This window comes from Narcine bancroftii, chromosome 1, assembly GCF_036971445.1.
Source record: "Narcine bancroftii isolate sNarBan1 chromosome 1, sNarBan1.hap1, whole genome shotgun sequence".
NCBI lineage: Eukaryota > Metazoa > Chordata > Chondrichthyes > Torpediniformes > Narcinidae > Narcine > Narcine bancroftii.
In genome coordinates this window covers 440,231,612-440,257,822 of record NC_091469.1, presented here as the reverse complement: position 1 = coordinate 440,257,822, position 26,211 = coordinate 440,231,612, and the positions used below count along the sequence as shown (strand labels likewise).

Genomic DNA, 26,211 nt, shown 5'->3' with positions numbered 1-26,211 from the left:
GGAACATGTTAGAAGAATAGCCTAATTAATTAATATGTATTAAACTAAACAAGAAAAAAGGAGCAATCACACTATTGAGATGTAGGGAATGTACTATAGTTTCCACAATCCTAATACTCTATTGGATGAATGAAATTGCCTGACACCTAGCTTCTGTGATGATGGGATGTCAGGAGGAAACAAAGATAGATCGTTCATCCTGCAATTCCAGCCAAATTCTAGTATTAAAGTCACGGCAACCATACTGGAGCCCACGGTCATTGAGGACAGAGATATTCATGAAGCCTCTTCCCATTAGTCATTTAATTACCTTGCTCTTATCTAGAGAGCCAGGACCACAAGAACATTGATTTGAACAAGAGCTGTAGGAATCCTTAGCATAGTCTATGCAGAGATGGCCAAATTTTTAATTTTTAAAAGTTCAGCTCACAAGCACCTACTGGGGATGTATGTTAATTGGGCAGCATAGACTCATGGGCTGAAATGGCCTGTTACCATGCTGCATGCCTAAATTAAAAATTAAAAGGTTGGCCACCCCTTGTCTATTGCAATTGACTGCTTTTACACGTGGTTCTGTATTACCACTTCAACAGGATTGATTCTATGGCTCGAATGTAGTGCTAGAGTTTGGAATATAATAAGCCATGAGGTTACAGATTACAGCATTGTTGGCCTACTACTTCTTATAGCCCAAAGAGATTATTGCAGGCTTCTGTTTGTTTTTAGTGAGTTACTGTTGAGGGATGGAACAAGATGCAAGACACTCACAGATTTCATAACATCATTTTGAACAGATGCAGAAGCACCTGGGTCCAAGGCATAAACAGAGTTAATGCTGTCAACTGAAGACTATAACAATAGATTGTTTGCTTAAGGAGAAAACATCCGTTCAGAGAAAAGGTGATAATTTTATGACTCATGCTTTTGGGAAATTGAAACAAACTAGTATTGATCAAGCAAGTCATATCTGGGTCAAGGAAACAGGATCATTCCTGATTTTTTGGATCGTGATCATTCTTTTTCTTCTTTTTAATTTTAAATATGTGAGTACAATCATTATGATACAATAAAACATAACAAAAGAAATGATTTCTAAACCCCTTCCCCTGAGCAAGGTTGAAGATAAACATTCAAAAATCTAAGTGGCAAAGTCTTGCAGAGGGATAGCAAAATGCCAAAATTCCAAATCGACACCAACTCCTAAGGTTCTGATAGTAGTCCATGAACGAGCCCCATATCGTTTCAAATTTAATATTTGAATCAATGATAGCAGAACTAATGTTTTCCAGATTTAAACAAATCATAATATCCCTTCCCTTTTAATCAAAATTGCATGTCTGGCCATCAATGAAGAAAAAGATAAAATGCGACATTGAAGTCAGTAAAACATCAGCGTCTTGGAGTGTTCCAAAAAGAGCTATTAAAGGGTTAGGGCTCCAATTTTAAATTGAGAATTACCGATAATGTTTGAAAAACTTCCTTCCAAAATTTTTCTAAGCTAGGGCAGGTCCAGAACATGTGAATTAAAATTACATTTGTCACATTGGGAATTTATATCCAAATAAAAGTGAAACAATTTAACTTTAGACACGTGTGCTCTGTGAACCACTTTGAATTGCAGCAGATAATGCTGTGCACAAAAGGATGTAGTGTTAATCAGTTTAAAAATGGAACTCTAAACCTCATTGGACAATAAAAGGCTCAAATCTTGCTCCCAGGCGTTCTTGGTTTCAATTATCAAGGCTTGTCTTAGATCAGCCATTTTGTCATAAATAAGAGATATTAAGCCTTTATAGAGAGGTTATAGTTCAAAAAATGGATCAAGAATATTCGCCTTGGGAGTTCCAGGAAAATTAGGAATCGGAGATTGAACAAAATGCCTAATTTTTAAATATCTTTAAAAAATGGAGGTTTAGATAAGTTAAATTTTACAACCAATGTTCAAAGGATGCAAAATTGTTGTCAATAGAAAGGTCTTTAAAACATTTAATACCCAATCTGTGCCGCTCATTAAAAGCTGTGTCTTGCAAGGAAGGTTGATAAAGCAAATTGGATATAATAGGACTAGTATGCGAAAAAATCCAAAATAAAATGATCGGGTTGTCAGTTAATTTATATAAAGATGAACCCTTGCCTGGGTTCACGGAAACATCATGGAAGTCACAAGTTCTGTAATCGCTACCCTAAAGAAGAAGGGAGTTGTGACAATTATTCACATTTCTCTGGAAGCAACTCAATAAGAACATTTCTCTAGAAGCAACTCAATAAGGATTCATGAGTTTTGAGAAGTCTGATGACTCGGTCTACTTTATAATAACTTTATAATAACTTCATCTACTTTATAATAACTTCTGAACATCAGTTTAAAGGTTCTGAGTTTTAACACAGGATTTTTAAGACTGAACTTTGAATTGACTATAATAGTTTGGGTAATCCACACACACACACACTTGCACATAGTTGGGTTAAGTTTAGATTTAAGTTGTTATATTATTAATAGTTATTAATATATTGTTTTTAAAATATCATTGTCTGGGTGAATTTCTATTGCTGCTGGTTTATGATGTAACAGGATCCAATGTTTATAAACTAGCAGAAATGCTATAACTATCCAAGTTAGCTCAATGACAGTACTGCACAAAATATTGGTGAATGAGGTCAGTACAGAGATTGAATAATTTATCTATGAGCACCGCACAACACTTCATGACTGCATGAACTGATGCATCAGCTTCAGAAACTGGTGAGGAAAACACATGTTTACCCTCAAGTGAATGGCTCACTTCCTGCCATCAATCAAGTTTGATGGCTAAGTTTTTTAAAACAAGTCCTCTGAACAGTAGTCCTAAATTTGGTTTTTAACAGTTTTCTCCATTACAGTTCCAATTGAAATCATGAATTACAATTTAAATACCTCTTTACAAGCACTAAAGTCCATTACTAATTTCCTGTCCGACTTAAATCTGCTCTTCACATATATCTTAAAATTAACTCTACTTTTCCCCACCATGTTTCACACTGTCATTTCCCAATAATCAAATGAATAATCAAAATTGATCACCAGAATCACTATGATTTGGAAAGAAAATGGAATACACAGTAAATGGTTGGGCCCTGGAGAGCATTGTAAAACAGAGACATTGGGATACAGGTACACAGTTCCCTGAAAGTGGCAACATAGATATACAGGTTAGTGAAGGTGGCAAATGGCATGCTTGCTTTAACAGTCAGGGTACTGACTACAGGATATCAGGTCTGAGCTGTACAAGATGTATGCAAGGCCATGTCTGGAATAATGTGTGCAACTTTGGCCACCTTGCTGAAAGGAAGGATGTCATTCAGCTGTTTCCAAGTCTGGTCGGCTTGAGTTATTAGGAGATACTGGATTGGCTCGGACTTTATTTCCTCTGGAGCGAGGAGGCTGAAGGGGTGACCTTATGAGAGGTATACAAAATCATGAGGGGCATAGATAAGAGATGGTCTTTTCCCCAGCATAGGGGAGTCTAAAACTAAAGGGCATAGATTTAAGGTGTGAGGAAAAAAGATTTGAAAGGGACCTTTAGGACACATTTTTACACGCAAAGGATGGGTGTATATTCGAAAAGGCTGCTGAGGCAGGTATAATTCGGACATTCAAAAGATATTTGGACAAGTACCTGGACAAGGAAGGTTTCAAGGGACACGAGCCAAATTCAAGCAAATTGGACGAGTTTAAAAAGGCAACTTGATCGTCATGGAGGAATTGGGTCAAAAGACCTGTATCCGTACTCTATAGCTCCAATTAAAAAATTACAATGACTTCTTCCAATTTGAACTCCATAAATTTGGTTATATTAATCAATATTTTATGCTGAAAGGTGAAATGGAAGGTAGTAGTCCCAAATGACCTAGTTGGAAAATTATCCTTCATATTCTCAAAAACAGAACTCAGTTCATCATCTTCCTCTGCTCAATTCTTATATTTTTGTGAGTCTCTCTTTTTCTCTTGCTGAATTTCCAGTGTTTAAAGTCAAGTTTCAGTCTTTGTGCCAAGCTATGCCAGGAGCTGTTTGGAAGTTGATATAAAAGGCTCAAAAGAGCCATTAGCTGCAAGATGCTAGACCATCAGAATAAAGCACAAGAAGGTTGAACCTACTGTTCTAGAATCTGTTCATGAGGTAATTATTCTACAAACAATTCCTCTAATCTTCAACTAAGTTTGTAAAGATCATGTGATATTATCTCAAAGAGCTGACAGTTGTCTTCATCAATATTTATCCCTCAATCAGCACCCACTAACAGCCAAATCATCTGTTCATTGTCATGTTGCTGTTCATGGGACATGCCATACACAAACAAATTGCCTTAATCTCTGTACTACAGCAGTGTCAGCAATTCAAAAATATTTTTAATTGGCTGTCAAACTCAAAACATCTAAAAAAGCTTAATACATATAGGCTCTTTTAAATAAATGGCAACCTCAAAAATCAGGCACTTTTTTCAGTAGATGACATCTGCTCATCAAAGATGGAGTATGGCACCAAACATGACTCGACCCTTGCTCAACTCCGCATCACTAATTATGGTATCATTACTTTATAAGTACCCTACCTGTCAAGCATAAACCTCATTCGACTCACATTGGAATATCCCGTGTATTCCATTATTTTATAAGTACCTTTGAATTGCCATATACCGATATCCATCCAGCATCACGGCACTTTCAGTCAGTCTGGCAGTGGCTCAGTAGCTCTTGTCGTTACCCATAATCCCTTACACCACTGTACTAGAGCCAGTGCAGGGGAACCGAGAAGGGGGCCGTTCCCCTGGCACTGGCACAGCGGTGGGGGGTGGGAGAGAGATGACAGCACGACTCGGGTGGGAGGGTGAAGGGGGGGAAAGAAATCACAGTGCAACTCGGGAGGGCGAGGCGGGGGGAGAGAAACAGCAGCACGACTTGGGCAGGTGAGGGGGAGAGAGACGGCAGCGTGACTTGGGTAGCTGGACAAGGTGGAGAAGACGGCAGCACAACTCAAGCAGGCAAGGAGTGTGGGAGACGGCAACATGACTCGGGTGGACAAGCTTAAAAGGACTGAAATCAAAATGATTCCAAAATTCAGCAGATTCCAAACAATGGCAGGTGTCTGATCCCAATGATCCAGATAAAATGTTAGGCACCTGTACATGCAAGTCACAATGCAAATGAAAATATTTTTCTAATTTCTCTCAATAATCAACGCCATTTCATATTGCATTGATGTTCCTAAAAATCCATTAATCAGTTCAGGTGCATTGTTGAGAACAGGTATGATTAAACCCCCCCCCCCCCCAAATAGTCATATAGAGCAGCAACAAGTTCAGAAACTTTAGAAAAGGTTCGGTAAAGGGAGATAGCTTGCAAGAACAGAAAAAATGAAGATTATTTAAAGGAGCTGACAGTTGTGACCCATCTCAAATATAGGACCCCATATGTAAGAGAATAAACCAGATGTAGCTCTTGCTGAAAGTAATTTTGAAACAGATTGGAGTCTTTAAAAACAGAGTGAAGTTAAAAACCAATCAAGGGTGAGGAGGGAGTATTTGCTGGAGATATCAATGATGGAATAAAGAATCAATTGAGATTTGTGGCTTCTGTTTAGACTTTTCCATGATAAATATAAATTCACCCACCAATTTTATCATTTGTGCTAGCTAATGGAATATGTTCATCTATTTCAAATTTTTTAGAATAGCAAAATTCTGTCATAATGATACTGAAAGTCGTCTCAAGTGTTTACGTTATCTGATTTGAGGGCATGTTATCCACTTCCCTAGTGAATATATCAAGTTGCCACTGTCCCTCAGTGATTAGCGCAGAGTTAGAACAAATGAGTAATATTTTTCCCCAAACACCTTCTTCTTGTTATAAATACCATTAACTCACGTCTAGTCATGATGCAGAATCGCAACCTGAAATGTCAACTGAACACTCTTTGCCTTCACAGATACTGTTTGACCTGTGAACTCTACCAACATTTTGCTTTTTTGTTTTAGATTCCAGCAACCACAGTTTCTTTTGTATTCTTAGTTGTTCACTGCTCATTCCAATTATACTTGTCAATTTTAAATCATTGCTGCTGGTTTGCCAACTGGCTAATTTATTACATTGCTAATTTTATTTTATTTATAATTTTCCCATTTGGGTCAAACATAGGAAAGCATCTTATAAATCAGTAAAAGCTGTCCCTCACTTAATACCAAGTTTAAGCCAAAATGGGAAAGGTATATGTACAAGATCAATAGTACAAAGACCAAAAGAATGATGAAGAAGAATCTTCTCAAATAATATTCCCAATTGGTTGAATTTGTCCTTTGGAAAAAAAATTAAAAGTTTCTCTCAATGCTGAATTATTTTGAATTCTTTAGTATTTTCTCTGATATAGTTCAGATCTTTTGGTTTATTTCTCAACTATGAGCAAAACATCCAGAAGTGGTCTAATTGAACACTACATTATTTTTCATCAATTGTCTTGCAGTTGCAAGAGTTGTCCGATGTAGATTTGAGTATTTAATTAGTAATGATTAATTTGCTTATGAATTTAAGGGCATCAGCATAAGACACTGACAATCTGAATACCTATCTCCACTACTCCATTCCTCTTACCGTGGGAGCTCCTACATCCAAATGAAAAAAACAAGTCAATGTCTCATATGAAATAAGAGACAGAAGTTTCCTTAGCATTGCACCAGGAGCAAAGGCTCTTTTTGTGCACTCATCTATCTGGTGTAAGACTCAAATCATAACTTTCTCATTCTGTTGCAAGAGTGCCATCAACTTGAACCACAGCCTACTCTATAATCACGAGCATGAGATAGGAGCAATACAAGTTGCTCTCGGAATCTGAACATACAGTGCCCTCCCAAATGTTCGGAACGAAAACATTTTTTCCCCCCTTTATTTGTCCCTGTGCTCCACAGTTTTAAATTTGTAATCAAACAATTTACATGTAATTAAAATGCATATTCCAGATTTTATTCAAAACATTTTGGATTGACAATTTAGAAATGACAACACTTTTTATGCATAGATCCCCATTTCAGGGCACCATAATATTTGGGACATTTGGTTTCACAGATGTTTGTGATTACTCAGGTATGTATAATTGATTCATTGGTGCAGGTATAAGAGAGCTGGGCTTGCTTCTAAGCTTTTGATCACCTTGAAACTCGGTAGTTGCCATTTTTCAACATGTAGTTGTGCCAATTAAAGAAGCCATTATGAGGCTGAAAAAGAATAAAACAGTAATGGACATCACCCAAACCTTAGATTTACCAAAATCATCTGTTTGGATCATTAAGAAAAAAAAGAGCATACTGGTGGCCTCCGTGATCGCAAAGGACCTGGTAGGCCAAGGAAGGTCTCCACTGCTAACAACAGAATTTTCATCATAATGAAGAAAAATCCCCAAACACCTGTCTGACAATCAGAAAAACTCTACAGGAGGCAGGTGTGGATGTGTGAATGACTACTGTCCGCAGAAAACTTTATGAACAGAAATACAGAGGTCACATTGCAAGATGCAAACCACAGACACCGGATGACCACATTAGTTTGCCAAGAAGTATTTAAAAGAGCCTGTACAATTCTGGAAAAAGGTCTTGTCGACAGATGAGACCAAGATTAACCTAATTCTGAGTGATGTTGAGAGAAAGTGTGGAGGCATAAAAGTACTTCCCAAGATAGAAAGCATACCACCTCATCTGGAAACATGCTAGTGGGGGCATTATGGCCTGGGCATATCACAGGTGCTGGTGCACTTTGTCGATGCTGTAACTGCTGTTGGCAGTAGTAAAATGAAATCTGTGGTGTATAGAAACATCTTATCTGGTCAAGTTCGAGCAAATGCCTCCAAACTTATTAGATGGTATTTCATCCTATAGCAAGATAATGGCAACAAAGCTAAAAACTGTAAAATTCTTGAATGGCCAAGTTAGTCAGCCGATCTAAATCTAATTGAACATTCCTTCCATATGCTGAAGAGAAAACTTCAGGTGACAAACCCACAGAAACAAGCAGGAGCTGAAGATGGCTGCAGTAGAGGTCTAGCAGAGCATCACCAGAGAAGATACTCAACACCTGGTGATGTCTATGAATCAAAGACTTCAAGCAATCATTGCATGCAAGAGATCTGCAACAAAGGAATATACATATCATTGCTATATCCTAAATATTATAGTGCCCTGAAATGAGGAGAATATGTACAAAAAGTGCTGTAAATTCCACATGGTCAAACTAAAATGGAAACAAATACCCTTTAATAAAATCTGGAATGTGCACTTTAATCACTGGAACAAATTAAAAATAAAAAGTCTTTGTCCTAAACATTATGGAGGTCATTGTGCATCCCTAACACTTGTGACTTGTAACATTTTAATTGGAGGTGTAAATCAACTTGTTCATACCTGGACAGTGAAACCAAACTATTTTTTTTCTGTAGTTTTTGTTGCAGACTGACAATTTCCTCTACATATTTTGCCTCCATTTTTTGATACTGCTGTTGATAAGAAGTCCTCACATTTTTTATTTCTTCTGCATGTTGCTCTTCCATCTCTGTCTTCTGTTGGCAAAATTCCTGCTTTAACTTTACAATCTCTTCAAGCCGAGCTGACCGAATTCTTAACTGTTCCTTCAAATCTAACAATAGATAGAAATTAAAATTGTAGTATTCTACATCTTAATAGAAATGTGGAAATACTTGTTTATGAACATTTCCCAAATATTCATTTTATATTTCACCCTTGAACATTATATGTGTGCTCTCAGGATGAAAAAAAGTTTGTGGCAAAATAATGTTGTACAGTTTACCATTAAGGTCTTGAGAATTAGCAAGCGAGTTTTCTATCTGCATGCGCAATCTAACATTTTCTTCTTCAGTTTGCAATTGCAAATTTAGATAAGCAGCCTGGTGATCTTCAATCTGGAATTACAATCAAAGTTTGGAAACAAAATTAGGCATCTGTTGACAGGAACATCTACATTTTAGCTGTGTATATAGTCCCAATACTGTCATCAAAATGTTTATTAACTTTAATCTCAGCCTGTTAGAATCTTAAATATTTAACTTGATCCTATGGAATGATGTGCATTGTGACCTCAAGATATTCAAAAATGCTTCCACAGTCATTTATGCAAACTGGCATGGAGTCACTCTGCAATACTGGAAATGTAGCTTCCACAAACTGCAGTGCACAAAAAGATAATTCGTTGTTATAATGTTCATAGCATGTAAAATATTGTCCAAAACATCAGGGATACCATTCTAGCCCCAGTCTATACCAATACTAATCTCATGGAGATGGTAAAGACCTTTATATTTTTGGGTATAAATATTACAACATCAGTCCTAGACAAGCACATTGATATTGCAGACAAGGGAACCAAGCCCTCTCCTTGTTTAGAAACCTGAATAAATTCACAATGTCTCACCGATTTGTACAACTGCATCCATCGAAAGTATCCTGTCTGGATGTATCTAAGCATGGTACAAAAACTGGTCTACCCAAGACTGCAAGAAATAGGCCCCACCTCCCCTACATCAGGAAAGCAGACATTCTAAAAAACCAATCCCATCCTGGGGCACACTGTTCTCAAACCCATCTCCATTGGGAAGAAGGTGCAGAAGTTTGAAAACACATCAGGTACAAGGACAGTTTCTTCCCTGTTGCATGGATTTGCATTCATAAAATGATGCTGTCCTTTCATTGTTTTAACTGAATCTTTTCTCTGTACACTATATTTTGTACTTTTGATTTATTTTGTATAACACTACCTGTTACTCTCAATGACAGGATGACTTGACTGGGTAACATGAAATATTAAATTTTTCACGGTATCTCAGAAAACGACAATAAACAATTCAAAACTTCATCTTCATCAAAATAATGTTAATGGATTTTTAACATCTACCTCAGACAGAGATTGGACAACTTAACATCCTATCACTAAGATGGAAGTCTAGCAGTATACAAGTCTCGGTAATAGGCTCAAGGGTCCAAACTGGAGTTGAAACCACAACCTCCCAAATCAGATGAGAGTTCACTGAACTATGGTCAACAAAAAAGTTCTTCTTTAAAAATAAAGTGGCAGTGAGAGACAATTTATCAACATTTCCCCTTATAATAATATAGAACTCGGATGGAATGAATTTTTTGCTTACCATTTTGAAATCTTTAGTTAATTGCCTTTGAAGACCTACCAATCGATTATATTCTTCAAAGAGGTATTTCTGAAGTTTCTCGAGATTTGTTTGCATTGCTGAAAGCCATAATATGAAAGATCAGGAGGTCTTATCTTCAGACTAATAGTCGGATACAGTAGAGAAATGTGTAGCACTACTTAACATTTCATTAAAAATTTAGTACCGTAAAATGGTTCCTGTCAGTTTTGGTCATGAATAAGTAACGTCTATTTCTTATTTGCTATTCCATTCCATTTGGTGAGGCAATTAAAATTATACCAAACACACAAACTTCCTTCAGCACATCAGCTGAAGATATTTTTTGATTCAGCTGATTTTTTGTAAAGAACATTCTTTGCCAAGATGTGATTTTAATGAAAATAGCAAATCAATGATTAACATTTTAATAAATAATATTTTATGTACAGAATATATAAATCAGGATGTTAAAAGTCAAATATTTTGATGAAGTCTTAAGATATTTTAATATTTCATACTTTCCAAACAGAAGTTTTGCACAAAAGTCTAAATGCATCAACACATATGACAAACTGGAATCAAATTCAAAGGTTGACAATTCCTGAACTTTATAGTTTGAAAATTAAAGAAAAAAAAACCAAATGTTAGAGTGGAACTGGCCAAATGGTTAACATGTAGAAAAGCATCATGAATAAAAATGGGTGTTTGTGGTTTTGACAGTACATCCATGGAATTGTCAGTTTGTTCACTTCGGTGATCATATCAAAACATCAACTTTTCAAAGTCAATTAAATTTCAAGGGGATCGCTGATGACAAATGGTGCACATCAGGTAATGCTGTAAAATATTCATACTGAACAGCTAGCCCACCACAAAACCAGAGATAGCTGAATTTCTATGCTGAATGTTCTAAGTTATCTATTCCTTCAAAAATGTTCACGGCATCATTTCAGAGGGGAGAAAAGCCTAGGGACACAGATTTTTTGACAATCTCGTATCTTAATTATCTTGTTCAAATGTTCTTTCCTCAAGCTTGACCTACAAAGCCCTGAACTGGGAATTGATACAATTAGTTGACTGCTATATTTAGAAATCTCAATATTGTTTTAACAGTCAACAAGAAACATCAGTTCTACTGCGTAACAGGATTGCTACAAACTGTAAACATTGATTTATACATTAAGATCTTTTTTCAATTTTTTTTAAATTTTTCACACTATGAACCATATTAACCAAAATACACAAACATTTCCCTCTTGAATATACACAATGTCATTTTCTCCTCTTTTTCACCTCTCCCTTCCCTCCCTCCTTCCCACCCCCCTCCCTACCCACAACATATACCTACCTACAACATATACAATACAATAAACCCATTAAACAATGTCATCACACAATGAAAATAAACAAGAAAATTGTGTCATCTACTTTTACACATTGGGTCAGTTCATTTCGTCTTCTTCTCATTCTATCATTTTAGGGGGTGGAGGTCCGCGGTAGGCCCTCTCTGTTGTGTTCCATGTACGGTTCCCAAATTTGTTCGAATACTGTGACTTTTATTTTTTAAATTATATGTTATTTTTTCCAATGGAATAGATTTATTCATTTCTATGTACCATTGCTGTACTCTCAGACCAAGCAGGTTGACATTATATAAAGAATTAGGCCTCAAATTGGATGAAGCACAAAAAAGATTTTTTATTATGATAATATAGCAAAAAAAAATGTTTAAGAAAGATCTTTTTGCCCATTTTTTTCTGTCTCTGCTCCAAATTAACTGTCTTTGTTCAAATAAATCACATTTAAGCAAAATAACAGGTTGAAATCCATTCCAAATTTGCAGCTCTATTAATTTTTTCTCCATCATTTAATGCAGGTCAAAAATTTTACATCGGAATGCTATTTCAATAGTTATCTCAAGCTATTGCTCGCTCACAATCGTACTGAAACAAAACAGCTCACATTCAAATAGTAATGTCAAATCATGAAGAGAACAGGCAAAGATTAGTTTAAAGATTTTCCTCAAAAATCTGTACCTTCTTCAGTAATCAGCTGAGATACTATGTAATTCAACAATTCAACCTTTTTTCCTCATCTTTACAACTCCGTGAATCATTTCATGACATTATGATTTATTTTGAAAATATTTACTCACTTGGTTTGGTCACAAGTTGAAAAAAATGAATTTAAAATGAATGTTTTTGCTTATTTGTTTTTTTTTAAGTGACTGGCGAACTAAACAGTTCCTTCAAGAGTTATGTATGTCAAAAACAAATGCTGAAAAGTAGATTGTGGAAAAATATTGGATTTTAAAATTAACAAGAACCATCATGGCCTTTTTTGAGAAAAGCTGTGCAGATAAATCAGGAGTGGGAATACTAGAAGCAGGTTAGGTTACATCGAAACCCATACTGTTCCCCTCCATCTAGACTGAGTCACCTGGTTGAACTCATTCTCACATCTTCTCTAGCTTACGAGCCCAAAGGACCCCAAAACCCAGCAGCAATAGATATTCACCATGACAAATGGTTAAACAAAATTGTTTTTAATTATCTTTGAAGATGAAAACAGAATCAAACTTTAACTTAACTAACCCAAATTAACCCCCTTCTAATTCTAAGCACATGTGTATGATGTGCGTGTAAATTTAAGAAAAGTTTTTTGGTTCACAGTTCAATCTCACGTCTCATTCCTCCAAGTTCAATGGTTGCAGGCAATTCTTATAGTGTGCGCAGAATTTAACATGTATAAAGTTCACCAGGCTTTGGTGCTCGAAAGGTATATGTTTACCGCTCAAGAAGGTTCTTTGGAGATTTGCAGAGAGAGATTTGTTGTTCCAGGATTTCCACAACTGAGGTACAGTTTTACACACCATTGGTAACCTCAATATCTTGCTGATGAAACTTGCCCCATCAAGGTTCTCCAGATGATAACCTCTTTCTTTCAGGCTACTACAGAGTTCCTTTCTGTTCCTCTTATTCCAAGAGAAACATCAGACAGATAGCACTTCCAGCCATCTGCCGCTCTGGAGCTTTCTGTTTCAGTTCCAACAAGCTTTTCCTACTTGCTTCAGCTGTGACTGTTCAGTTTCTCTCTCTCTCTTCTGAGATACCAAACTGCTCACCACATGTCCTTCATTCTCTCACGTCACCAAAACCCCCACCTTCTCCAGCAAACAATAGGAGTTAGTCTTTTGCTCCCTTCTATTGTTTTAGGTAAACAAACATCTCAGGAGTGACCTTTCTGTGAACTTTGCAGAAAGGTCAGAAGCCTTGTAAAAATTTTCAACACAGACGACTTGTCTCCAGTCGATTTATTTGATGACATAATTTCAATTAGCAGCTACTTGTGAAATGTGCACAACATTCTCCATAGCTTCTGTAATGAATACGAATTCTTCAGTATTTCAAATGATCGGTTTTAAAATGTGTGTATGTATGTAACCTACTCTAATTTTACCAAATTCTCCCAATATTTATCTATATTACACCAGTCACTTTCACCAGATCAAAAGCAAAGTTATAGAAATTTGCATGGGCCCATGCTATCCCTGTCAGTTTGTAGAAGTGGATGAATCTTTGTTTCAGTCCAAGTCAGACACACTCTCTCATTTATTTTTCTAGTCCATTCATAACTTGGCATTGCCTCCTGCACTCAAACAGAACTTGAAAATTTAAATTTTACCTACTGTCATTTACCATTCTCTGTTAACCTCAACAGTCTTTTTTGGCTCTTCACTTTGTTTTATTTTTCTGCCTCCATCTCAGAGGAAGGATTTGCAACAAACATCCATTAAAAGTCTGCAAATTCCCACAGCCATCTTGACCACACCTCCACCTATTAGTTCCCTGAGAGAACTGTACTCCATTCTCCAATGTATTTGCCTTCTATACAATTTCCTCAGCAATCTTTCTGAACCAAGGGCTTTCCTTGTCAGAACCCTTGACTGCATCTCATCCATTTCCCATACCTCTGATCTCTCCCCTTCTCCTGGGCAAAGCAATATTCTCCTAATCCTCATCTTCCACTCATTAGCCTCTGCATTCAACAGATCACCCTTTGCAATACAAACCAGCTTCAGTAACATTCCATTCTGCCAACATTTTCCTATCCTTTCAGTATTTTGAAGAACCTGTTCCCTTCGCAACCCTGGTCTTCTCCATCTCCAGCAACCTTCCTTCTTTCACTTCCCATGGAACCACAGAAAATGCAGAGTATGTATTATTTCCTTATCATCCAAAGGCCTAAACAACTTTTCAAGTGAAGCCTAGTGGAAAGTATTTGGTATTCAAAATGTGTTTTCCTTGGCCTTGGGAGAAACCAAATCTCGATTGGGTGACTGATTATGTAGCACACTTGGTCTGTCTGCAGCGATGAGTCAGCACTGCTGTTCCCTGCCACACTAATTCTCCATCGTTCTCCCAGAGCAAACAGCATCCTTCCCTAACAGCATCTTTCAGCCTATCCCCTCAGGGAAGAGATACAGAGTATCAGAGCTAGCACCACCAGCCCGAAGAACAGCTTCTTCCCATGGGCAGTGAAAATGCTGAATGACCAAAGGAACTGCTCACGCTAACCATTTGAGACTCTTATTTGAACACAATGTTATTTATTTATTTATATATACGAAATACTTTTCCTGGACATATATTATTTGTCTGTGTATATGTTATATCTGGTTGTGTACCTGCAAGTTTTGCACCGAGTTCCAGAGAACATTGTTTTGTCAGGTTGTACTTTTTAAAAAAAACACATGCATATAACAGGTGCATTATAGGCTTATTTTACAAGCCAAGCACCCTCCACTCCTCCCCCAAGCTTCATATACATGCACTCTATCCAAGAACATTTTGACATATTGAAAGTATGCGCACAATTTAGAGCGGCCATGGGAAAGTCTAACCAGCAACTTGTAGCGGGCGTGGGAATATAATAGTGGCATTGAAAGAATGTGCACAATTTATAGTGGCCATGGGAAAGACACGCTGGCAATTTCTAGCGAGTGTCAGAAATTTTGATCTAGGAATATCTGTTTGCATTGAATGCCATGGTATTCCTATAAACAGGACATTCTGTCTAGGGCACTGCACCTTATCAATGTTAATTTCCCAGACCTGTCACTGAGGGAGGGATTTGAGACATTATAATTTAAATGCTACTTAACTCTAAAGCTTGTTAATGTGTTGCAGCAGGATACCATCTATCCAATGGGCAGCTGACATCTCTGGGGGAAGTTGATTGTGAGTTAATTGTGGGAGATACTGGTATGTGCTTTGTCTCATGTTCCATTTAAATGCAAATTGATTTTGTCAGTCAACATTTTACACCCGCACAGTATATGCATGTACATATTGTATGAAAATATTTTTACACAATTTATTGTAAGTCGTAAGTAGGAGAGCACCTACATTAGGTAATTGACTGGCCCTTTAAATTTGGCAAATTTCTTACCTTTATATTTGGATTAATAGAAATTGTAGGAGCCCACACCACCCAACTACATCCGATATGACCAATTAACCTACAAATTTTATTTGTCTTTGGAACATGGGAGTAAACCTGAGCACCCAGAGGAAGCCTACATGAACATGAGGAGAATGTACAAACTCTTTACAGACAGTGGCGGATTCAAATTCAGGTCACTGGCACTGTAATATGGTTGCACTAACCACCACATTGTGCCGACCAAATACAAAAATAACAAAACATTTGATTTTTCCCATGAACAAACCATCAAAAGCCATCAAGTTTTGGAATCCAACTCGATAACTTCCCTGGAATCTGAACCTTGCATTTCTCCATCCCCTTCAACTGACATCCACTAACTTAATCCCCTCCGTCAATATTGCATATACCTGCAATGCATTTCAGATTTCTGCTGAATCTCCATGATTTTATACTCATTTCGGATGGTCTTGCAAAACTTTGTCAAACACGTGATAAAAGCAACTTATGAAATCACTCCTTCAAATTGCCAGGATGTCCCCTTGAATCAACGTGAACTGAGGAATAACAAGCCCACTTTTACACCTGGTGAATTAATCCTGTAACACCATCTACCACAAAAAGTATCTTCCACACCAATCCATCCTCATCTTAAATTGGAAGCAGCTTTGAACTTTTTCAGCTCCAAGAACATGCTTATTAACTCAACTGCCTCCGTAATATTGCCCAAACTATACATCAGAGCTTCTTTTTCAACAGGAAATAAACTGAAACCTGTGTCACTATTGACTACTCAGAGTTCTCCTGGCTGTCACTACATTATGCATGAACATCAACTTATTTAAAACCATACTAACTGAATATCATCATTCAAAGTCATTCCTCATATCTGACATTTACTGACCTATGTATGTTCCCGCTCACCAATGTCTCTGAGTTAAAATCCATTGCTTCACCCATTCCTTTACGTGCCTCTGAAAGCTGGAATCTCTTTTATAGAAGTGCAACTCCGATTATCCAAAACTGAATTATCTGAAATCCTCAGTTATCTAAAATTTTTTGGGACTCAGAAGTCTGTTCAGCTCTGAAGTTTTTTTTTTAAGGATAAGTGAGGATTTCAGAAAAATAAGAAATCCTCATTTATCCCAAAAATTTCAAAGCCAAAATGACGTTTCGCCTCAGAAAAATTTTGGATAAATGAGAACATCTGAAACTATCAGAAATCCAAAATGTTTTCAGAGCTGAACAGACATCACAGGTTGAAAAAAATTCTGGAATTTTGGAAAAATCAGAGTAGAATTGAGCTTTTGGTCTTGGATTTATCTTATTTTGTTCAGGTCGTTTAAGAATTAAACATTATTTTATGCTTTAAAAAGCCTTCCCTTGTTGTTTGTTGTTGTTTAAACACTTCCAAGTGATTTGCTGTGCTTCTGGGCTGTTTTTAATGAATGACCAGTCCTGACCATTTTGGACAATCGGAGTTGTACTGTATCATTCTTTGCTCCACCACAGTTTGCCTCATCTCCTACCCCCACCAAAAATTAACACCCTCTGGAATTCCTTCCCTAATCTTGTTTTCCTCCACTTTCCCAATGTCTTAGAAACACATCTCTATTAATCAACTTTCTGGTCTTCTATGTAATCTCTCCTTTGGATCCATGATACTTTGCAGAGCATGCTCAGGGTTAATGGCATTTTCTTGCCCCTACTTCCATTAATTTTATGATCTGAGATTGCATCCATGAATAGCCCAATTTGTTGAAAGATTACTGGAAGCAACAAGGACTTTGAGCAAGTCAAGCATGGAAGTGACTATTATCTGAATGACCATTTAAATAATTGTAAACTATAGTCATTTGTAGTTAGGTAAGTGGTAAATCCAATTAATATCTCGCAGTGAAAGTAGTATCCTGGACTTCCATCTTACCTCTTTTTCTTTCATCTGCTGAAAACCTTATAGAAATTACAATCCAAATTAGATCCTCAGAGCAATGCCAAATGCACGTAAACAATCTCCTCAGCGATATAAATTTTAAGATACAAACCAGCTCTAAATATTCCATATTTATTTTGTTTCCTTGTGATTCAAGGATTCTAGTTCTCAATATGTATACCTTCAGTGCTCAGAATCTGTTTTGAAGGTGTTAATGTGAATTGTTTTTAATCTATTTCAAAGCTACAAAGTTATCAGACACTGCCGGATGGTAACATACCTTTTGCTTCTTCAACACGGTCTTCATGCATCTGGTTTTCCTTTTCCATATGGTCTATGTGTCTCAGTGTTAAAGCCTCTTCAGATTGCTCCACGTGCTTTCTCTTTTCTATCAAATGAACATCACCTTGTGCACTGGCAAATGACTGTCCAAACCAAAAGACAAAATTCATACATGTCAATCACCTAAATAGAGGATAGAGAAACACTGCTCGAATAATCACCATTTCCAAACAAAACTGCATTTATAAAATGAATGGTTACAAGAGAGGGACACACACAAAAAAATAGGTTTCAGAGAAATGGTTGGGAAAATGAGACTGAAGATAATATTCTGAGATGTACCTCACACTGGCACTTGAACCCAGTAAATAACCGGCAATCTACCGATTCACCTACCAATGTGAACACTCCCAACCCAGTGGGTGAGGGGGTCCGAATTGATCAGGGAATTAACTGCCTTTTAGTGATGTGTAACGGTCATGCATGCATGCAGGAATGTGAAGGAAACAAAAGATATTGATCCAAATAACAACACTGATTTTTAAAGTATAAACTTTGATTTCAATTTACTAAATTCACAATCCTAATCAATGTATTATGATCTTGTAATTAATAATTAATCATACCTAATTAAAACATAATTAAGCATTATGTACAGCATAGTATGAGCCCTTCAGCCCATGATGTTGGGCCAACCTATATAAACCTACTCCAGTATCAGAAAATCGTAGCGGGAATAAAACACACACAAATAAGAGCATGGGAAAATACGCGCACAATTTAATAAAACATACAAACACAATTTATAAAGGACCATAGGAAAATTGAAGCAGGAATAAACACACAAAACTAAAAGAGTGTGGAAAATACATGCACAATTTAATTAAACAATTGAATTCAAGTGTATCTCAAAAGTTCTGTGTTAGCTTGTGGCAAAAATGCACCAAGCTAATTCAGTCATCTTTATTGTCTGTTATTTTCTTCAATGATTTTAACTGCGCCATTATCCACCTGCTGTTATGGGGGGGGGGGGGAGGGGGAAGAGTGGGGTGGGGGAGGCGAAAGGGGTTTGTGTGTGTGTGGGGGAGAGGGGTATTGCATATGTGAGGGGTTCGTGTGTGGAGGAAAATGTATGCCTGTATTTTTTACCCACATCTTGGATGGCCATTTCCAAATTTCTCATGAGGACACGGTCACATTATTATATATGTCGTGTATAATTATACAGTGCAGATTATATTTTTTTTATAGAAAATTTAAATGGTTTTCCAAAAACACATGCAATTGCCACCTTACCCACATCTCCCCACCCACAGAGTGAGGGGTTGGGGTGATGTGTGCACAGTGGCATAGCTGGATGGAAAATATCATGTATGGCAAACACTAAAATTGTGCCCCCGGTGGTGATGTGGCGTAGCGAGCTGGGGATGTGATATGGGGAGGTGGGGATTGGAGAGGGGGACTGATCCAGCAGACCCAGGGTTCCAACTGTAGTGCTGTTATCCCTTGCCTGCCCCTGGGCTACAACATCTTCCTCTCCTAGAGCCACGTCCTCGGAGGTCCCTGCACCCAGGATGTGCAGCCAGTTGATTTCTTCCCCGGCACCTTTAGCAGCTTCTCCAACTCAGCCAGATGCCAGTGCATTGTTGGTGCCATGTTCAACTTTGCCTCCTGTTTCAACAATGTCTATCTGTTACCCCTGAGCAGAAACTTCCTGGTACTTTTGTGCATCCACTGTTAAGCCCCTGAAACCCCATGACCTCCTGTCGGGACAGGGAATCCTGTGACCACCCCCCCACCCCTCCCCACCCTGCATTGACAGGAAATCCCTGTGACCTGTGGATCATACTCAAGACAGAGGCTGAAGTGATGTAGATCAAAACAATCACTGCCTGAGAGTACATAATTCATCACTCAGGACGTCACCACTGGAGGATGGGTTCCTCTTTGCTCTGCGATACCAGGTAGGCAAATGTGAAAGGATGCACAGAATCAGGTTTTCTTGGTCCAGTGTGAACGGCCCTATCGGTATTTCAAAATGGGTCATTCGCATGTCATTTTAGCGGGTTGCCAATGTGAAAGGGGCGATAGACTGGATAGACCAAATGGCCTACATTCATGTCTTGAGGAAATGAGAAATTCTGCAAACCAGTTCTTTAAAGGATCAGCATAGTTTGCAACAATGTAATATTTCCAATTCTTCTCATGTACCTGGGACAGCTGCATACATTCATCAGAAATCATCTTGTAGAGCCTCTCCATCAGCATTTGCGATGATTCTTCAGTACCTAAACAATGACCACTGATTACATTCAAACACATTACCACCATATTCTTTTTTTTTAAAATATCATCTCAAGATAAGGTCTTTTATAGCCCATCCCAGTCCTCAAAAGGTGGGCTTATTGGCCTTCATCCATATCCAAAGGAAATATAGAACATTATAACATAGAAATAGACCCTTTGGCCGTTCTAGTCTGTGCCAAAATATTATTCTGCCCACTTCATGGACCTACACCCAGTACTTCATAACCTCCCATCCATGTACCTGTCCAAATTCTTAAGTGTTAAAATTGAATGACATGAATCACTAATTCCTAGAATATATCCAACGGCTCATGAGGATAGGTTTGATGAGATGAAAAAGAATAGATCCACTAGAGCTACTGAATGCCACTGGAAAATAGAAACGAGAGAGGATATTATACAATAGTTACATTGTAGTACGCACTTGATTATTAGGAGTGAACAAAGAAGTTAAGAGCTGGGCACAACTGTTTAGAAATTATCTTGGGAGAGGCTGCAGGATGCTAGAGCAAAAACCATCTGCTGAAGGAACACAGCAAGTAGAATAGTATTAGTGGGAGAAAAGAATGGCTGACATCTTGGGTCCAACCCTTAGATGTACTCATCAGGACAGACAGGCAAACGAGTGATGTACTCATCAGGACAGACAGGCAAACGAGTGATGTACTCATCAGGACAGACAGGCAAACGAGTGATGTACTCATCAGGACAGACAGGCAAACGAGTGATGTACTCATCAGGACAGACAGGCAAACGAGTGATGTACTCATCAGGACAGACAGGCAAACGAGTGATGTACTCATCAGGACAGACAGGCAAACGAGTGATGTACACATCAGGACAGACAGGCAAACGAGTGATGTACTCATCAGGACAGACAGGCAAACGAGTGATGTACTCATCAGGACAGACAGGCAAACGAGTGATGTACTCATCAGGACAGACAGGCAAACGAGTGATGTACTCATCAGGACAGACAGGCAAACGAGTGATGTACTCATCAGGACAGACAGGCAAACGAGTGATGTACTCGTCAGGACAGATAGGCATACTCATGATGTGCTCGTCAGGACAGATAGGCAAACGAGTGATGTACTCGTCAGGACAGATAGGCATACTCATGATGTACTCGTCAGGACAGATAGGCATACTCATGATGTACTCGTCAGGACAGATAGGCAAACGAGTGATGTACTCGTCAGGACAGATAGGCATACTCATGATGTACTCGTCAGGACAGATAGGCATACTCATGATGTACTCGTCAGGACAGATAGGCATACTCATGATGTACTCGTCAGGACAGATAGGCATACTCATGATGTACTCGTCAGGACAGATAGGCATACTCATGATGTACTCGTCAGGACAGATAGGCATACTCATGATGTACTCGTCAGGACAGATAGGCATACTCATGATGTACTCGTCAGGACAGATAGGCATACTCATGATGTCTCGTCAGGACAGATAGGCATACTCATGATGTACTCATTAGGACAGATAGGCATACTCATGATGTACTCATTCGGACAGATAGGCATACTCATGATGTACTCATTAGGACAGATAGGCATACTCATGATGTACTCATTAGGACAGATAGGCATACTCATGATGTACTCATTCGGACAGATAGGCATACTCATGATGTACTCATTAGGACAGATAGGCATACTCATGATGTACTCATTCGGACAGATAGGCATACTCATGATGTACTCATTCGGACAGATAAGCATACTCATGATGTACTCATTAGGACAGATAGGCATATACTCATGATGTACTCATCAGGACAGATAGGCATATACTCATGATGTACTCATCAGGACAGATAGGCATACTCATTAGCAGAAAGATACGAATGATTGCTTAGCTACTCCAGAGATTCAAAGCTATAAAAATGTTAGACCAATATTAAATAAAGTGTATCTAGTTAATTACAAAAGATATCTGGAGTTCAAGCACACAAGAAATATCACAAAAACAGGCCTCCTGCACCCGTCTACTCCATACTTAAAGCCTTCCTCTATTCCACTCCCATTATCCAAAGATCCACAGATCTCAGCATTCATTTCTTCCAATAACTGAGAAGTTATCAAGTGTCCTATTTATTCCTACCATTTTCTTCCTTAATCATCTGCACCAAGTTACTGCCATAACAACTTTTTATGCAGTACCTCTGAAAATTCAGAAATACTAAATCTGTTGGTTCCATTACTCATTTGAAAAATATTCTCAAGAATTCAGCTCTGTCAGAGTTTCTTTTTTCCAAACTCTGCCTTTTCATAATGCAATTTCCTAAATGCTATTCTATCATTCTTGGATTCCAGCATTTTCCCCAACAATCAATATGGAGAGAGAAGAAAATTATTGATTCCAAATTTAGATACAATGTGATTTTTTTTTAAATACTTAATCTAAAAGATACAACTGAAACCCAGCAACTATTAACCTAAACTGGATAGAACTGCTCCTGCAACTTTAAATCATTATTTGTAGCACCATTTGTCGGGTGTTCCAATGGAAAGAAAATTTACTTTGTTTCACAGTATGCACACTCGGGATACAAAAGGAGGCATACAGCAGAATTAAAATCACGTAAGAAATCACCATTCAACCTTCTCATGTTTCAGGAACCCAAGGTGCTCCTAAATCTAGGTAAACAACATCTGCATTATGCTGGAAACTCATGCCACAACACACAAAGTGCTGAAGGAACTCGGTGGGTCAAGCAGCATCCATGGATGACAGTTTCCTGATGATGGGTCATCGTCCTGAAATGCCTTTTATGGATGCTGCCCGACTTCACTATGTCCTTCCATCACTTTGTGCTGTTCCTCAATTTAAATTATTTTTACAGTTGAGGTCAATATTTCGTTAGCATAAAACTATCTGCATTTCCATTGCTTTCCGATAATTTGCAGAAAGTTACATTTAAAAAAAAATTCAATCCAAAACAAACAAAGCAACAAAAAAATACAGGTTGAGCAGCATCTGTGACAGGAGAGAGTTAACATTGCAGATTTAAGACACTTCATTGGAAGAGAAAGGCATGCTGGACAAAGCTCCTGCTGCAAATTGTAGCTTCGGCATGACTGATATTGTCAGGAACAACTTCATTTGTTTCCAAGTAGAAACAATGAAAAAAAAATTCAGAACAAACAATGAGCGAAATTTGATTCTATCCATGATGTTGCTGATTAACTTACCTTTCTGAGATGCTTTAATGTTCAGTAATTCCTGTTGAAACTGTGCTTGAAGTTCATTTATTTCCAAAGTGTGAGCTGCTGTGAGCTTTTCCTGGAGTCTTTCAAGAGCAACCTCTGTTTCATTTTTCAAAGTGTCACGGACAAACTCCAAGTGAGCAGCATAAATCTGAGTAAGACTGATGTGCTGAGCCTCGAGCTGAAGCTTCAGCTCAGCCTGTAAAACACAAATCAGTTTATATTTTGCATTTTATTTTCTATCCTCAAAAAATCATCTTTCTTCTGCCTCTCATTCCAAAGGGCAGAACAGACCAACACAGAAGGCATTCTGACCAATTGCATAGTGTTTAAAATCTCTCCTTTAAATAAAAAAGCCACTGAAAAATGCATGAAAAGGATCAAACTTGCAGCCCATCCCTGACACTGCTGAAGAAGGAAAATTGCAGATTTATTGAAGATTAATGCACTATTTTTTAAATTCAGAATATTTACTGATAACTTATGAAACATATCCATTTAACAAATCTGAAGTTCAACAATAGAACAGAATAACACAGGAACAGGCCCTTCTGCCCACAATGTCTGTGCCAAACATGATGTGTAAATTAATCAAAAGCTCTGTACATACCAAAAAAAGATAGAGATCCGTTAAAGCCTGTACCTTATAGACCTATAATCATTACTGAATGCAGATTATAAAATTATCACTAAGATCTTAGCAAATCGATTAGCTAAATACTTACCAAATTTAATTCATGTGGATCAAACAGGATTTGTTAAAAACCGATAACCTGCTGATAATTTAGCTCAGAAAAGGGGTGACTTACCTGTGGCAGTAGCATTAGATGCAGAGAAGGCTTTTGATTGGTTAGAATGGATTTTTTTTGTATAAAGTATTAGAAAAAGTTTGGCTTTGGACTGACATTTGGGTTAGAACTTTATATAAAAATCTATCGGCAAAGGTGGTGACTATTGGACAAATTTCTATTTCTTTTAAATTAACTAGATCAGTGATATCCTTTATCGCCAGCTTTGTTTATTTTGGCAATAGAGCCATTAGCACAATTAATAAAGCAAGATTTTAAGATTAAGGGCATAAAGATTACTTATAATTTACAAAATAAATATCAGATATTTTGGAAAATATGGCATCCATATGTGAGTATGAATGTTTAATAGACTCTCTGAAGACCCCATCTTTTGGTCACCTCTGGGATCATTATATCATTAAAAACTTTATGTTATATAGTTTACTCTCGTGACATTCTCCCGTTTTTTTCCCCCCTCTTTTCTTTTTCTTTCTCTTTTCCTTTTTTGGGGAGGTAGGGGGATTTTGTATACAACATGGATAGTTTTTTTTTTAATTGAAAGAAATGCATTTACTGTTGTGGCTTAAAAATTATTAAATAAAATATTCAACAAAAATTCTGTACATAATACGTATTCCTCTAGTCTCTGCACATTCATGGGTCTACCTTAAGCTACTATTGTATGTTTCTACCATGAGACTTGGCAAGCCATTCCAGACATCAATCACGGTGCAAAAAGCTTGTCCCATACATCTCATTTAACCTTGCACTTTAAATGCATGCTGTCTTTGTGACATTCTTACCCAGAGGGAACATTCAGACCATCTACTCTATCAAATCCTCATACGACTTTATAAACTTCCATCACATCTCCCTTGGCCTCCAATGCTCCAGAAAAAAATCCAAATTTGTATAACCTCTCCCTTAGATCATATCCTCTAATCCACCAGGAAACATCCTGGGAAATCCCTATGCAATAGCTTCCAAAGCCTCCATATTCTTTCTGTAATCGTGCAACCAGATTGCACACAATATTTTACGTGTAATCTAACCAAAGTTTTATATAGCTGCAGCATGTTTTCCTTACTTCTATACTCAATGTCCCGTCCATTGATGGCAAGCATGCTACATGTCTTTATCATCCTACCAACTTAATGGCTACGTTCAATGAGCTATGGACCGAGAGCTCCAGATCCCCTGCACACTACAGCCCTGGTATTGACTGCATATAATCCTCTTATATTTGCCCTCCTGGTTATATGTGGATTGTGAAGGAACATGTGCCCCCTCTGTCTGGAACATTGAGGATTGTGGAGGGTACATGACCTCCCTGTCTGAAACTTATTTGGAGGTCACATCACCCGTCAATCAAGGTTGGGCTCTGGCCACCCATTAGTGCACACCTTATTTAAATGACTCAGTGTCAATGGCCAGACAGCCAGCTCAAAACAGTACAAACCATTGATGCATACCACATTTCTCTCTCTCTCTCTCTCTGCTTCTTGGTGCAAGTCTCAGACATTGCTCCATACCAGGTTGCTACTATGGACATCGCTGGAGGAGTCGTGGGTAAGGTGTTCCCTGCACTTAAGGTGAGCCATAGCACCGCGATAGATCATTTCTTGCAGGCAACCGCATCCCCGTTGGTACAGGGAATCAGGAGTGTGTTTGAAAGTCCCTGTCTATGAGTGTGTACACATGCATGAGCATGTAGAAGATAGGTGGCCACTGGTATTGGATTCCAAACTGGGTCCAATAGGAATGTCTATAAGATTATTTAGTAATAATTATCGTTTGATGTCTTTCCCTGTTTGTCTCCCATGTGTTCAATAAAGTTACCTTTGATTATAAGATTTGTGTCCAGACTCATCTCTCTCTGAACCTACCAAACTGAATACTTTCCAAACATAACCCCTCCCAGAGCACAGCACGTCACATTTGCCTGGACCAAGTTCCATCTGCCATTTCTCTCCCCATATCAATAACTGATCAATATATCCTGTTATGTTCTTTGTTGTCCTCAACTTCACCAATCTTTTGACATCTGC

The 26,211-nt window shown here is 37.9% G+C and overlaps 1 protein-coding gene across 4 annotated transcripts in view; it reads right to left on the bottom strand.

Moving 5' to 3' along the window:
- Window positions 1-26,211, bottom strand: part of akap9 (A kinase (PRKA) anchor protein 9) — a 226,267-nt gene that overhangs the window by 139,178 nt on the left and 60,878 nt on the right. For all 4 annotated transcript variants that reach the window (XM_069914357.1, XM_069914358.1, XM_069914361.1 and 1 more), the window contains 6 exons: window positions 23,358-23,571; window positions 20,047-20,123; window positions 17,834-17,978; window positions 10,176-10,273; window positions 8,825-8,936; window positions 8,422-8,653 (listed from right to left, as the gene is read on the bottom strand). In XM_069914357.1, the coding sequence (XP_069770458.1) occupies window positions 8,422-8,653; window positions 8,825-8,936; window positions 10,176-10,273; window positions 17,834-17,978; window positions 20,047-20,123; window positions 23,358-23,571 (878 nt within the window). The remainder of the gene's footprint in view (window positions 1-8,421; window positions 8,654-8,824; window positions 8,937-10,175; window positions 10,274-17,833; window positions 17,979-20,046; window positions 20,124-23,357; window positions 23,572-26,211) is intronic.